General features: G+C 38.7%; 1 protein-coding gene and 1 long non-coding RNA gene across 4 annotated transcripts in view; both read right to left on the bottom strand.

The window, feature by feature from the left end:
- The window catches only part of LOC125417462 (T-cell receptor gamma chain C region 5/10-13), a 30,865-nt gene extending 15,861 nt beyond the window's left edge, over positions 1-15,004 (bottom strand). Inside the window, exons 1-3 of one of the 3 annotated variants that reach the window (XM_085699265.2) lie at positions 14,732-15,004; positions 14,326-14,628; positions 2,859-2,918 (exon numbers count right to left, since the gene is read on the bottom strand). In XM_085699265.2, the coding sequence (XP_085555391.2) occupies positions 2,859-2,918; positions 14,326-14,628; positions 14,732-14,774 (406 nt within the window). In that variant the 5' untranslated portion in view covers positions 14,775-15,004. The remainder of the gene's footprint in view (positions 1-2,858; positions 2,919-14,325; positions 14,629-14,731) is intronic. The other 2 variants (XM_085699267.2, XM_085699263.2) reach the window with 2 other exon arrangements.
- On the bottom strand, positions 4,334-14,319 carry LOC146891983 (uncharacterized). Its single transcript, XR_015005085.2, has 3 exons — positions 12,778-14,319; positions 12,394-12,587; positions 4,334-5,034 (listed from the first exon to the last, which is right to left on the bottom strand). It is a non-coding gene; the product is annotated as an uncharacterized LOC146891983 (long non-coding RNA).
- Positions 15,005-16,194: the final 1,190 nt, after the last annotated feature.

The raw sequence follows: 16,194 nt of genomic DNA, 5'->3' as shown, positions 1-16,194 counted from the left end.
AGGCATTGAAAACAATCAATTCACAGTTTGTGTGGTATAGCTGTTTCTCTTTCTACCTTGTGGGGTGATTGTTTGAGAAGGATGGAAGATACGTTTCTTAGTCCTGGCTTTAGGGCTAGGATACCACTGGCTGCACTTAAGCAGATCTGAGATGAGAGAATGTAGGCTGAGGCTTTCTTTACCAATACAAGAAGAATGTTAAATTGCAATAACTTTTGAAAATGGGGTATTCGTTTTAGAAAGTATCAGTATGATGTATATCCTGAGTGATCTAATGTGAGATCTGTGTTAGATATCGTCCATATATTTGCATTACTGAGTTCATACAAATCTATGAGGGATAGTAACCTGAATTGTGGAGAAGTTAATATTTAATTATCTACCAGACTCAGGTACTGATCTAGATAATTTCCATATATAATTTCAAATAATTCATACAATACCCACTAAAGAGGAATGCCATTACCTTCAAGGCAACCATGAATGAAAATATGAATAATTTTAAGAATAATAGTTAGGTAGGTGCTTCGTAACATTGCACCAAGTAAACACAGTTAGATCCAGTATCATGAATCTACTCTGTCCAGATTTTTGTAAATATAAATAAAATATACTGGATTAATGACTGAATTGAAATTTTACAGAATAATGGCTATGAATGATAGTAACAGGTGTTTTTTCTTATTTATCTATCTTAACAATTCTCCTATGATCAATAGGAAATTTAATAACTATAAGAAGAAATCTGTTCCCTTAAAAGCTTTTTGTATATAAATAAATTATTAGCCTAGCATGTACTTATACTTTTTAAATATGTATTTACTTTTGATAAACCAGTAATAGTATTCATGTATTTAAACATTTAGTAAATAGATACCTTTAGGCATTTGATGATTCAGATAAATTAAATAATTGGCTTCTAGATGAATTATAACATCTAGATGAATTATAACATGATTTCTTACTAGAATCTAATTCCAACCGATAAAGGTTTGTATTATTTCACAGGTAAATTCACATTTACCTGCAAGCTCCTGACATGCTAGGTAAGAATTCTGCAACTGAGCTGCTATTCCCAACACCAGGATATGAATTATTAATGATGACTTCACAAGCTAGTCCTTGCTTGGAAATCCTCCTTTTGAGTGAAAGATTCCTTGATGTTTGCAGAGCCCTGAATTTTAATTCTGCACCATGTATCAGAATATGTTAACTGTGTTTAAGTCCTTTGCTGTCTCATCACGAGAGTCACACAACTCTAAGTTGTGCAAGTAAGGAGTGCATTTCATGTAGTTTACTTCTTTTACCATCTTCAATATTTCCATAAAATTTGATGGCAATACAGAAGTAAAAATGAGTCATGTCGTTATAGAAATAACCCAAGAAACACACCTTAATCATTTAGTGAACACATATTCAGAAAGATCTCCATTATCTTTTGTGGGAGAAAGAGGCTAAAATTGGCTTCACAACAGAAGCATTTCATTCATGTGATGCTTCATGTAATCATACAAATAGTGAATGTTTAGAATCAAGTGCCAATGAAAGTATCCATGTAAAAGGTCAAGCCACAGAACAGGAAATGTGAGTTCGAGGCCAGCCTGATCTACAAGAGCTAGTTTCCAGGACAGGATCCGAAGTTACAGAGAAACCCCGTCTCAAAAACAAAACAAAACAAAACAAAACAATAACACAATGCTTGTGACATTGGAATACACAATATTTGCCTTCATTGTATGTTCTGTAACTAGGGAGAAATCATACATCTCAGCCCAAGTGTTTCCTCTGTGAAAGGAGATAAACGTCTCTGTAATAATGGAGAATAACGGCTGAAGGCGCACACAATCCTTCACACAATGTCTAGCTTTTAATTTTTTTTCTAATGTATTTCTCTCTTTAATGGAATGATTTGTGGCCGCATCCTCTAATTTTTATTGGCCCACACTTCAAGTATCACTCATCCAAAAATGCTTAAACCAAAAAAGAGTTTCAGATTTTATATGCTTTTGGATTTGAAAGGCTCATCCTAAATTTGGACTTCAAAAGCAATAACTATTACACAAATTAAGAGTGGAAAGGATTCTGGGAACCCAGGGCCGTCTAACTTTCTGGAAGCCACAGTCCAAGGTCTTGTGAGGCCTAATCACAACACCTAACCCTCGGGGCAGGAAGCTAAATAATGTGGAGTTGATGTCATGTCTAGCCTTTTTAGCTCTTACGTTCTGAACAAAAACTGTTCATCAGCTGAGCATAGATGACCCAAGGCAGATGCAGAGCTATAAAGAGTCTTTGCATGGACCTGGAACTGAAATGCCTTGTAGAACACACACATTCCTTTAAATCAAGCCTTTTGTAGGCAGCATCCAAGTGTCTCAGTGCCATAAATTTCGTCTGTTCTCACATGACCCTAAAGTGTCAGGTAAAGGAGAGCGATTCGTTGACCTCCTTCGGTATGTAATCGTAATCATGAATAGAAATCTTTCAGTTTTCTGAAGAAAGGAACATATTGTAATTCCCCAAATACAAAGAGGAGAAATTAATAAAATTCCACTTTGAAGAGTACTACTTAAAAGACCTTCAACAGAAAAGTGGCTTTATATAGTAGCAATATTAGTGAATAGTCTTCACAGAATTCTAACTTCTACCCATGTGTATGCATTTTAAATACAGGATTGCAGTTTGCTGACTGACAAAGATGGGAGAAATTGATTACAAAGTAGCTTTATTTCTATTCCCAATAACTCATAACTGCAAAGTTGTGGCTGGATATGGTTGATCAATTGTTTTTCAATTTCTAAAAATGAGAAAAATCTCATCGGTTACTTACAACTAAGTTAGCAGTAAAGCAGCTTCCTTACCTGAGGGAATTACTATGAGCTTTGTCCCTTTCGAAAATTTCTTGATCCATGTCGAGCTGTCACACTGCTCAGACCTTCTACAAAAACATGAGCCCTCTCTTGAGCTGTAGAATGATGAACCATTTGGAAACTCTATCTTACAAAGCTGACCTGGATTCCTTTGGAAAGTTTTGTGTTATCCAGGAGTTTGTAAGTTTCAGTGTGAACTGACGTTCACAAACTGTTCTCTCTTCTGAGGCAACAGTTACTGGAAAGTACCAGCAAACAATGGGAAGGCTAAAAGCAGAAGGAGGCTGGGCCGTGCCACAAACCAACAGCTTTCCTATGTTAGCAGGAGACATTCTGAGAATTAACCCCCAGATGCTTAATATTGCTGAAACTGCTAAGATAATTCAGCACTATGCCTCTATTCTCAGAAACACCAAGGCTATGCCTTCAGTAATTTGGGGGTTTCTTAAGGGAGAGAGCTCTCCAGCCATGGCAGTGGAAATGGAGCAACCGAGGATGGTGAAGCAAGCCTCCCATGCTCTAGGAAGTCATGTGATTTATTATCAGGGTGGTGGCAACTAGGAAATGGTTTCTTTGGTGATTTCTTGTTCTCCCTCATATAAGAATTTAAAATTATACATTTCTATCTTCTATGAAATTATAAATCCCTTATTTACACTAGAAAGTAGAAATTAAGATTCAGTGTTCTGAAATTCTGGTGTGTGTGGGGGACCCTGAAGGCAGTTCTGTGATCTTCTGAAACTCACCTCTGGAGGAGAGAAATGGCAGATAACCCTGGAGCACCTAAAAGGCCTACCTGGCCACCATGTCATCCCCAGATTCAGCAGCCCAGGTGTAAGTTACATGAGCAGATGTGATCTCTGTCCCAAAAGATGGAGGTTGGTGATCAAAACAACCATCCTTGAACAGTCAGCTCACAGTCACCAATGCAGATGGGAGGACAAAACTGTAGAAGAAATTATATCCTGATTATGGTATTAAATGTAAATGTTTAAAATTTTAGTTTTACATAGGGGAGTATTTTGCCTGCATATATGTTTTATATAGCATGTGCATGTTCAGTGCCAACAGAAGCCAGAAGAGGGCATGAATGCCCTGGAACTGGAGTTACAGGCAGCTGTGGGCCTTTGTGTGAGCGCTGGGAGCCAAACCCAGGACCTCTGCTAGAACGGAAAGCACTGTTGGTGGTGAGCCACCTCTCCAGGCCCCAGGTGACATTTGAGACAAAATAATAGTTTGTGCATTGAGTTCAGATCAGTTCATCTTCCAGAAATGTTGGTATATTTTAGTGACTTCTGGTTCCTAACTAGTTGAAGACTTCTATAAGAAAAACAAGCAGGCTGCTTCTCTATCAGTCTGTCTATCTATCTATTTATCTATCTGTGTGTATGTATGTACATATATTCACATATACATACATATCTATCTTACAGATGTGTATGCATGTGTAAGAGAGAAAACTCATATACTTTCATAGACTGGTATCATTTTTATTTCATAGATGCCATCACAATCCAATAACAATTCTGACTTGTGCCAAGTTGAGAATTAAAGCTAATCAAAATTTTGCTAAAAAAACTTTAACTCAGAAATGATCATAAGAAAAGTAGGAAGGGCACTGAGGCTGAAATACAAGTACAGTCACCTTTGTGGGTCACTAGCTCCAGATCTTCTCTGGCTCCAGCTTCTCCATTTGCAGCAACAATTTTGAGTGAAATGAGTCCCAAGGATCCAGCCAGTCCCAATACCTATGAACCTATGAAGGAGAACACTGAGGGTCCTCGGTGGTTTAGTGACCATGAGTGCAGCTGAGGAGCAGGGAGAAGAAGGTTTTCTTATAGATTCCTTCAGATGATGAGACACTGTGAGATCCCAGCAGGCACAATAGTATGTGGCTTTGCTGTGATAACATTGTTGATTATCAGGTTATAGGTACCATCGCTCTTCTCATCGGTTTCCAAGTGAAAGTTGGGTTTGTCTTGCTTGTAACTCTTGACTGAGTCATCGAAGATTCATTTCAGGGTCCCCCTTCTTTCAGCTGGTACCAGTGCACGATGGTGTTCTGGATAAGGAAACCAGACAGCTTGTAACTTATGTGCACCATCTTGTTTGGGCTTTGGGCCAAAGGATGGCTGATCTTCAGATATTCTTAGTTTGGGGTCTCTGTCTGAAAAGTGAGGAAAGAAATTAGACATGCTTAAATCATTTTTATCCACATTTGGCGCCGACTACAAAATTAATAAAGGGAAGAAGGGAACCAAATCAACCAACAAACCCAAGCCAAAGATGGAAGGAAAAGCTCCGAGAGCTGGCATTTCCAGTGATAGTTGCAATGAACACCAGAGACAGTGAATAGGACCTTAGCTACGGTAGATTAAGGTAGAACCCTAGCTCTTGGAGAATGGACAGAGAGCAAGGATCAGACACGATGATTCAGAGCTATGTCACAGAGTCGTTTTATCATGTTCCAAATGCAAAGGTACTATTAGAAGACCTCATTGTTATACCTATGTTTAAATAACAGAGTCACTTTCCCCTGGTAGTGGCAGTCCCCCCTCCACCTCTTGCCCATTGGACACTTCAAAGACAATTCTCCTTGACATCATTTTAACAAACTGATGTTTGTATTTTTCCATATTGTTTGAGGAGATATGATTATAACAATCATATCGGAAGGGCTGCCTTATTATGCACAGTATAGAATGAGATGAAAATTCCACAATCATGAAAGAGAATTTTAGAGCTTTGTGAATAGCAAGCACCCTCCATAGATCCATTATCTCCCCCAGAGTCTTAAGCTTGATTCCAGTTATTCTAACAACCATATGGTGATAGATTACACACAGTGCTTGAATGAACACCTTCTGTTTTTATCCTGCTTACAGTTATTCCTTTTTCAGCTAAAACCGACAGAGCATAAAAATGGAAATGTATTTATCAAGGTGTGCTGAAGAATTGTTTTACAAACTCAGTTTAAAAACTGATTTCTCCCACTTGTAAAGTTATTTTGCACTTAAATTTGAGGAAATAACAGAGCTAAAGAAGATGAAGGGAATGAAGATAGGAGAGAGGTAGGGAAGGAGGAAAAAAGGTAGAAGAGAGATGTTCTAGGTGATTCATATAATATAGAAATAGATGTTAGATACATATAGGTAAATGGCAGGTGATAGATAGATTGATTATGGAAGATAGATAGATGATAAAGATTGATAATAGGTAGGTGAGAGATAATAGATGATAAATATATAGATGACGAATACTGGATAAATAGCTAAATGATAGTTAAGAGATAGATAGTCTTTAGATAGCCCCTGAGATCTACATTTGAAATTTCTCTTGGGGAACACTTTTCTACTAATATTGATGCTCACTGTGCACTTCTCCTGAAATATGTGGAGATAGGTTGCAGGGAGAATTTACATCCACCCCAACTTTAGACTTCTGACCACCCAGACAAAGAAATTTGCTTTTTGTTTTGCTGTTAAGTTTTTCCATTGAATGAACAACTTAAAGATAACATAGCATGCCATTACACCATTTTAATGTGCATTAAAAACAAACCTGTGTATTTTAGACAGCCTTATATATTTAGTTTTCTAAATAAATACCTGCACTAATATGGTGCTAACAATTCAGAACATCAGTCTAATCCTCAATTATTGAATGAGGGATTAGTGCAGGCATTACAAAACTTTATGTGTATTATTTGATGAGCCCTTTCAGTAGTTCATTAAGGTCAATAATGTTTTGTTCTTCATTGAAAATTGGGAAAATTAATTAAAGATATGTAATTTAACCAAAGTCCCACAATGTCAAAGGAGTGTGTATGTAACAAAGATTGATTTAGTAAGCACTGAGAAATAGAGGAAAATAAAGATAAATTGAACATACCTGAGTCAACTCTTGTCATCCCAAACCACACCATCATGTACAGACCCCTCTAGAATACCTGCCCATTCCTCAGGTAGAAGACCACACCACTCACCTCTGGTACTCCAACTCCCACCACCAGAAGACATTGCCTGCTCCCCAAGTTCTAAAGACAACACCACTGACAACTATGGCATCCCATTACTTCCATGCCAACTCAAGCCGAACACCAACTGGTGAGGTCAGAGATAGTGTACCTCCCAGCCGTGCTGGCGTCAGTCAGTACAGCTTCCTCACTCATAAATCCGAATGGAGTGCCTCCATTGCTGACCTTCAGCATCATCTAACTGATATAAAACCAATGAAGCCATGCATAGATCTGAACACCCACTCACAGTGAAGGCAAGCCAGAAACGTACACCAAAAACCGAACCAGCAAATTACCTCTAGGTGTGCAAATCTAGTGTTAAAACATGATGTTCAGGAAAAGCCAAGACTGTGTCTCCTCCAAAATTACCAAATATGCAGTTCCCAGTGAGCACGATTTACACAAGACTCCAGGAAAAATGTTTTTAAAATTCTAAATACATTCTGAGAATTCAGTTAATATGAATTAACTCTCAAATGGATACAAATAAATCCCTGACTACACAAAGTGGACCAGAGGTGAATGACCAGCCTCCCAGCTGGACAGCCCAGTCTCTAGGCCCAAGACCCCAGGGCAAAAACCTGCTCTCCCACCTGCCTCAGCCTCAAGAGCAAGCCTCCCTCAGGCAGACTGCCCCAGCACCCCCACCCCATTGAACCCTGCACTCTACAAGTCCCACTCAGCCACCAAACCTACCCATCCCCCACAACCTCAATGATTCCCTGAGGCACAGACTGGGACTGCACAGATGACTGACCAGCCTTTCATCTGGACAGCAGTCTCTAAGCCCTAGTCTCAGGGCAAAACACTTAGACCCTCCCTGGCCCACCTCAGTCACAAGTCAAACCTTCTACAGGCAGGTTGCTGCCGTACCACTCCATTGGACCCTGTAATCTACAAGTCCCACACCACCGCCAAACCCACCCATCTCCTGAGTCCTCAGTGGCTTCCTGAAACACAGTGACTGCACCGATCAGTCCAAGGGAGGATCCCTGAGAAACAGATACCAACAGCAAGAATCAGATGAAGAGGCAAAGACACTACCTGCATCAATTGGAGTGAGATGGGTAGATGCCAATGCAAGAATACATTCAACAACCTAAATAGCAATGTGGCACCACCAGAACCTCATACTTCAATAGGAAGACCTGAAGACCACAACCCAGAAGAAGCAGAATAAAATGACCTTAAAAAATCTTCATGAAGATGGTAGATATCCTTAAAGAGGAAATGGAAAATTCCCTTAAATAAATGGAGGAAAAGACAAACAAAAAATGGAAGAAATTAATAAATCACTTCAAACCAAGGAAAAACAATCAAACGGGTAAAGGAAACAGTTCAAGACTTGAAATAGAGGTAATAAAGAAAACACACACTGAGGGAACTTAGAAAATGAAAAATATAGATAAACAAACAAGAACTAAAGATGCAAACATAACCAACAGAATGTAAGAGATGGAAGAGAGAATCTCAGGCATTGAAGATATGATAATGGAAATAGATTCATAGTCAAAGAAAACATTAAAGTCAACAAAAATCATACCATAAAACATCCAGAAATTCTGGCACAAAGGTTAAACCCAAGAATGATAAGGATAGAAGGAAAAGAGCAGCAGCTCAAAAGCACAGAAAATATATTCAACAAAATCATAGAAGGAAGCTCTCCCAGTCTAAAGAAGGACATGCCTATGAAAATACAGAACACAAAATAGACTGGACCAAAAAAAATCCCCTCACTCCATAATAATCAAAACACAAAATATACAAGACAAAGAAGAAATATTAAGAGTTACAAATGAAAAAGGATAAGTAACATATAAAGAGAGACCCATCAGAATAACACCTGACTTCTCAATGGAGACTCTGAAAGCTGGAAGGTCCTAGACAGACATTATGCAGACACTATGAGACCATGAATGCCAACCCAGACTACTATACCCAGTAAAACTTTTAATCATCATATATGTTGAAAACAAGGCATTCCATGACAAAACCAGATTTAAGCAACACCTATTCACAAAACCAGCCATACAGAAAGTGCTAGAAGGAAAACTCCAACCCAAGGAAGTTAGCTGTATCCATGAAAACCCAGAAAACAGATAGTTCCACACCAGCAAAGCCTAAAGAAGGGAAGCACACACACACACACACACACACACACACACACACACACACACACAGAGGAACTAACAATCACTGGTCACTAATATCCCTTAATATTAATGGACTCTACTTGCCTATAAAAAGACACAGACTAACAGAATGAATACAAAAACAGGATCCATCCTTCTGCTGCATGCAAGAAACACACCTCAACTTCAAAGACAGATATTTCCTCAGAATAATGAGTTGAGAAAAGACTTTCCGATAAAATGGACCTAAGAAGCAAGCTGGTGTAGCTATTCTAATAGCTAACAAAACAGACTTCAAACTAAAGGTATCCAAAAGATATGAAGAAGGACATTTTATATTCATCACAGGAGAAGTCCATCAAGATGAAGTCTCAACCCTGAAAACTTATGCCCCAGATACAAGGATGACCACACTTGTAAAAGAAACACTACTAAAACTTAAATGACACATCAAACCCCACACACTAATAGTGGGAAATTTAAACAGCCCACTCTCACCACTGGAAAGGTCTGCCAGACAGAAAATTAACAGAGAAACAAGGGAACTATCAGATGTTATGACTCAAATGTGCTTAATAGACATCTATAGAACATTTTACCCAAACACAAAAGGATATTCCTTCTTCTCAGCACCTCATGGAACTTTCTCTAAAACTTACCACATATTTGATCACAAAACAAATCTACACAGATTAAAAAAAAACATTGAAATAACCCCTGTATCTTAACGTATCACCATGGCTTAAAGTTAGAACTGAGCAACAATGCAAACTACGGAAAGCTTGGAAACTCAGGAAAACTGAGTAATGCTCAGCTGAATCACCCCTGGGTCAAGGAAGAAATAAAGAAAGAAATTAAAGATTTCCTAGAATTCAGTGAATATGAATGTATAACATATCCAAACTTATGGAGCACTTTGAAAGCAGTACTAAGAGGAAAGTTCATAGCACTAAATGTCTATATAAAGTAGTTGGAGAAATCCCACATAGCCAATTAACAGAACACCTGAAAGCTCTAGAACAAAAAGAAGCAAAGTCAGCCAGGAGGAGTAGACACCAGGAGATAATTAATTTGAGGGCTGAAATCAATAAAATAGAAACAAAGAGAACAATACAAAGAATCAATAAAACAAATTGGATCTTCTAGAAAATCAACAAGACAGACAAACCCTTATCAAAATTAACTAAAAGGCAGAGAGAGAAGATTCAAATTTCAAAAATCAGAAATGAAAAGGGGAACATAACAACAGACACTGAGGAAATTTAGAGAATCATCAGATCATACTTCAAAAACTCGAACTCCATAAAATTGGAAAATTTAAAGGAAATGGACAACTTTCTAAATAGGTTCCATATACTAAAATTAAATTAACACCAGCTAAACAATTTAAACAGACCTATAACCCCTAAGGAAATAGAAGTAATCATTAAAAGTCTCCCAACCAAAAAAAGTCCCAGAACCAGATGACTTCAGTGCAAGAGTCTACCAGAATCTCAAAGAGCTAATTGTTCCACACAATAGAAACAGAATGATTATTGTCAAACTTTTATGATGCTACAATTACCCTGATACCCTCAATAGATCAAAGTCTATACCAATACAAAGCATTCATCTCTGTATCATATATCCTTTTAAATGAAAACAAATATTTATAATCGGTAATTTTGGGAATTTGGGCATTGTTCTCTGCAAACTGTTTCCTGTAGTGTAGCTCACAAACCCCATTCAAGTTCCTCATAATAGGACCTCCTAAAAGAGCCAGAGCATTCTGTGCCCCAGCACAAACCAGGAAGCCTTTTGTTAAAGGAGCAGTGGCCTGGCTCACTGCCAGCAAACAGAGCTTATCTGAAAACATATGGCTACCAAGAAACTCTAATTGACTCCCATTTTTGTGGGTCTAGGAGTGCTTTCTAAAAAGTTTTTTAGGCTTTATATGGTTATACATTGCTGAACGTTGGGTGTCATTATGTAAATGACAGCTGAACCAATCTCATGAAAACTCATGAACTCTAGACCGACGGCTGTGGAGCCTTCATGGGACTGACCTAGACCCTCTCCATGTGTGGGAGACAGTGGTGAAACTTGGACTATCTGTGAAACACCTGGCAATAGGACCAGGATCTATCCTTGGTGCATGAACTAGCTTATTGGAGCCCATTCTCTAGCGTTGAATGCTATGCTCAACTTTAATGGAGGGGGAAGGGGCTCGGTCCTGCACCAACTAACTGTGCTTGTTGACTTCGCATGGGAGCCCTTACCCATTGTTAGGAATGGTTAGGTGGTGGACTTGGGGGAAGGTGAGAAGGGGGAGGGAGGAGGACAGGGGGAGAACTGTGGATGGAATATAAAATAAAATAAAATAAAATGAATCATTTAAATTAAAAAAAGAATAAACTCCTTAGCTACACATGGTGGCACATGTCTTATAAGTATTGGGATTAAAGGTATGTGCCACCATGTGTAGCTCAGGAGTTTATTCTTTTTTTAAATTTAAATGATTTATTTTATTTTATTTTATTTTGAGTTCAAGGCCAGACTGGTCTGCAAAACAAGTTCCAGGACAACCAGAACTACATAGAGAATTTTTTGAAAAAAAGTCCTGGATGAATTCTAAGAGATTCAAACATATAGCTGAATAAAATAATGAAGACAAAGGCAGGCGGTGGTGGCGCACTCTTTTAATCCCAGCACTCGGGAGGCAGAGACAGGCAGATCTCTGTGAGTTCGAGGCTAGCATGGTCTACAAGAGCTAGTTCCAGGATAGGCTTCAAAGCTACAGGTAAACCTTGTCTCAAAAAGCAAAAAAAAAAAAAAAAAATGAAGACAATTCAGAATCTGAAAATAGAACTGACCAAAGTGAGAGAGATAGGGAAGAAAATTCAATCAGGAATGAGGCTGGAAGTGTAAAATTTAATCGGTCACATAAAAAGTAGAATGGAAAGTGTCATCAACACATGATCATGTGGAGAACAGAAAATCAGAACTTGGAGGCAAGGTGAAAGAACTGGATCATTAGGTCAAAGAAAACAATGAATCTTAGCCATAGAAATGCAACATGTGAAGCCTTTGGGACATGCAGAAAAGAACAAGCCTAAATATGTACAGAAGATGGAAAAGAATTACAGGTCAAAGATGCAGATATATCTTGAATAAAACCATAGAAGAAATTTTACCAAAACCATGAAGAGGCCCACATTGTAAGTATATCTGTTATTAATACTGATTGCATCAATAATATCAAAACCTTTTTTCTGCCTTGCACTCTCCTTCCCTGCCCTCCTCCCCTCTGAACTAAGTATCTTTCTATGTTGCTGCCCTCAATAACATGCCATTCTTTCCTTGACCTCCCAAATGTTGTGATTAGTACAGCACCTACCTGAGGATACTTTCCTGACATCAGACTTTTCCCCCATTAATTCTTTGAAGTATCTTTGTGAAACATAGCTCTCACTTCAATGGGAATAAGAGACAAAGTATTTCAGGGGGAACTATAAGTGGTCATTGCGCAGGAACACGGGTTGAGATGATCACAAATGCTGTGTTCCAACATGTGACAGTTTAATGACGTTTCTGTGGCAATGGAACAAAAGAAAGCCATCAATCAAGGCACTTTTCAAATACTTTGGTGAAAATATTAAGCAAGTGGGTTATAGCAAAGTGGGGAAATCCGTAGTACGATTAGTAAAAACCCAGAGACAGAAATTGGGGTTCAACCTGAAGGTCAGAAAAGCAAAACAACAAGCCACCCACTGACTCTTACCTCTACCTCAGCCCGAAATGGTGATCCGGCCTCCAGAAATCTCAGAATGAGACTGTCTGAGAGCTGTCTCCTCCTGTTTTATAATTTTCTCCAGGGTTGGGATTAAAGGCATGAACCACTACCACCCGGTTTCTATGGCAAACTAGTGTGGCTACTGGGATTAAAAGTATGTATCACCACTGCCTGATCTATAAGGCTGATTGGTGCAGCGGTTTTACTCTCTGAACTTCAGGCAAACTTTATTTATTAAAATACAAATAAAATATCACTACATAAATCTCTACCATAGACATCAGATAATATCTCATAGCATGCTTAACCTTGGGTTAGTGGCAGCTAGTGATCTGCCCACATATTCCAAAAGGATTTATTTGTTAGTTACAAAGATACTTGTTCAGACACTATCAAGGACAATTAACAATTATTAAGTAGTTAATGGTAGTCCAGAATAATTTGACCTCAAACCCACAACATTTCAATTCTCATTGCCATGGGGATTCTAGGCAGTTGCTCCCTTGGAACTTTTCAGTCTATAGAAAGTAGATTTCAAGGGTGTGGCAGAGGAATTTTTAGTTTTATACTTTTAGTGTTTGTTCTTTGGATGTACTCAATGATCCCACTACTAAACTCAGAGTAAACATTAATTACCAACTATTGTTTTCTATATTGTTGCTTTCTGAAATGCAAGGAGATGTATTACTGTTTTTTGTTAATTTATTGTTTGAGACTTTCATACACATATATAACACACTGTGGTCACACTAACCAACCCACTCAGTTATCCACCTCATCCTAATCCCTCCCTTTTTTACCAACCCACCAACTATAGCATGCTGTTTTTTTTTATTTTGCTCTGTGACCTACTGCATTTCTTGATGCTATTGCTTTTTCTTTTCACTATTTTCTTAGCAGATAAATGAAGTATAGGCATAGAGCTTGCTTTGATTCAGCTGTGATTCCAAGGCTATAGACCAAGCTTTGTCACATTGAATCACTTCCCAAGCATTGTACTTTGCTCTCTAATATACCCCGATAAACTGATTATTAAATTTCAGATGTAATGGCCACTAGCTTTCTGCACTATAAACTATAGTGCAGACCTCTCAGTTTCTGAAAATCTCCAATGCTTGCAAAGGATCTAGGAAACTATAAATGGAAATATCCCTGTGGGATGCTTGTCTCTCCTTATATTTTGCCCTCTCCTGACTTAATTCTAAATCATTCATTTGCAGCAAACCTCTGTGCAATAATTAACAAAAGACCAGGTCATGCTGCAAACTCTCCTTCTTGTATTTGACTAGCTCTCAGACACCCTAACTGAGTAGGAAACAGTGTGGGGCCATCCTGCCTTCATACTCTAGTCCCCAGAACCTCACTGGAGACATAGAACCCGAGATGTTTCCTAGAAGCTCCGGGGCACTCTGAGGAAAGGCGCAGGTGGCCTCTCAGCTGAGCATCAAGTGGCTGTGCTTGCTGAGAAGGATGTGGGTTGGCGCAGGTGGGAGATGGTTCTTATGCAGGCTGTTCTGGAAGCTCTAATGTTGTGCTAAGTCCAGACTGCACAGTAGTAAAAGGCTTCATCTTCTTTCTTCAAGAAATTTACTTTCAAGGTTGAAGTAGAAGTTTGACTATCTTTACTCACTTCAATTTTCTTGTTTATCCCATCTAAGGGACGTTGATTATAGCTTTGCCTGACATGTATTAGATAGTCAAACTGTTGATTTTCTTTCTGACGGTACCAATGTATATCTGTGTCGCCAAGGTCTGGAGAGACTTTACAAGCTATTTGAGCACTCTCGCCTATTGCTTTGGTGACTGATATTTCAGGTTGCTCCAACTGCCCAAGTCCAACTGCAAGCAAAGAGAAAATTCTCATGAACAACGTGAGCAGCATTTGAAGAAACAGAAATGAGGATGAGTTCATTGCCCCTTGCATGTGGAAATGTCTACTTACACACCCAGAGGTAGGAGAAGGTGAACACACTCAGCAGCAACATCCCAACTGTCAGGCTGCTTCAGAAAGAGGCAGGAAGTAGTCTGTGAGCTGGAGTCTCAGGTCACAAGCAGGAGGGTGTGGGCTGTCCCAGTGCCTCAGAGAAATGCAGGGTCAGTGGATTCCCTGGGTTGGGTCATGATCTATTCCAGTTCTGAGCAGTTCTGGGGTTTCCTGCCCCACAGCAGCAGGTCAGATGCATATGTAGGTTAAAGGCCTAAGAAATATCCTTTGTCTGTATGTCTTCATCTGATAGAGTAGGGAGAATCACCAGTCAGTCCCTCACTCTACTGTAGTTATGTTGCCTGGATAGCAAAAAGAGACATCTGTTATGTTCTGTCTATGTTTTTGTCATTTGCTAATGATCCAAAACCCAGATACAAAGGTTGACTATGATGTTCTGCACCAGGAAGGAAAAAAATCCTCAGATGCTATATTTGGCAGACACTCTGTGTATAAGGACATAAATATGTTCTGTTTTCTTCTATCAACTCCAAAGTCACGCAGTAGATTGTGACTTGGGTAATTACATTTCATTTCTAATATAGGAACTTTGAAGAAAAACTTGATTAAAATTGTTAACAGGTATAAGCAAGCACATCTATGTAAAGTGTAATTTCCTCTTTGTGGAGCATGGAGTCAAATATATTAAGTAGAAACCGCCATTATTAACATTCAGTGGTAGCTTTAATGTTAGTTAACATTAGTGCTTCATAGCCATTGGAGATTTCTCAGGCATTTGACAAGCTTTATTACAAGACTTCATTCAACCCTGTCCACAGTCCTATGCAGTGTTCTTCTCCCTTTGACAAACGGAGAGGGTGATAAAAAGAAGTTAAATCACACATTCACTAATATAGAACTCTTAAGTATGATGATTCAGATAAGCAAAGATCTATTACTGAATATCTAAGTAAGCTGAAAAGAGTCACAAAGACACCTTCCATCTATACTTTCTTCAATTTTTCCTCTGTGTATCCATGGATAGAAATAGGGTTGCACCCTGTACCCTCACACAGACTGTGCATTTGCCCCCAAGGAATAGAAATCTGCTTGTTGAAGAGATAACTGTTTCTGCATGTTTTGTGTTCTGTGTGTGTGCACATGAGTTTGTGTGCTCACACGTGTGCAATTAGACATTATTCACCTATCAAAAGGAATACATTCTGTTATTTGTTGCAACAAGGATAACATTGAAAGATGCTGTGTTCCATGAAATAAGTGAAACCCAGAAAGACATGTATATGACTCTTCTTCATTTCTGTTGCAAGAGGGAATTCATATCCCATGTATGTGTGGATGCTGAAATATTGGTGTCAGAGATGTAGAGATAAAATCTAGATCCATAGAACTTAGGAAGAGTTTGGTTGAAGGGACAGGGTACAATGAGGCCATGGGAATGACCTCTAATGCCCTAAGCAGGT

This window comes from Myodes glareolus, chromosome 14 (assembly GCF_982192425.1).
Source record: "Myodes glareolus chromosome 14, mMyoGla1.1, whole genome shotgun sequence".
Taxonomy (NCBI): domain Eukaryota; kingdom Metazoa; phylum Chordata; class Mammalia; order Rodentia; family Cricetidae; genus Myodes; species Myodes glareolus.
Note: the sequence above shows the minus strand (reverse complement) of the source record. Positions and strands in the feature narration are given on the sequence as shown.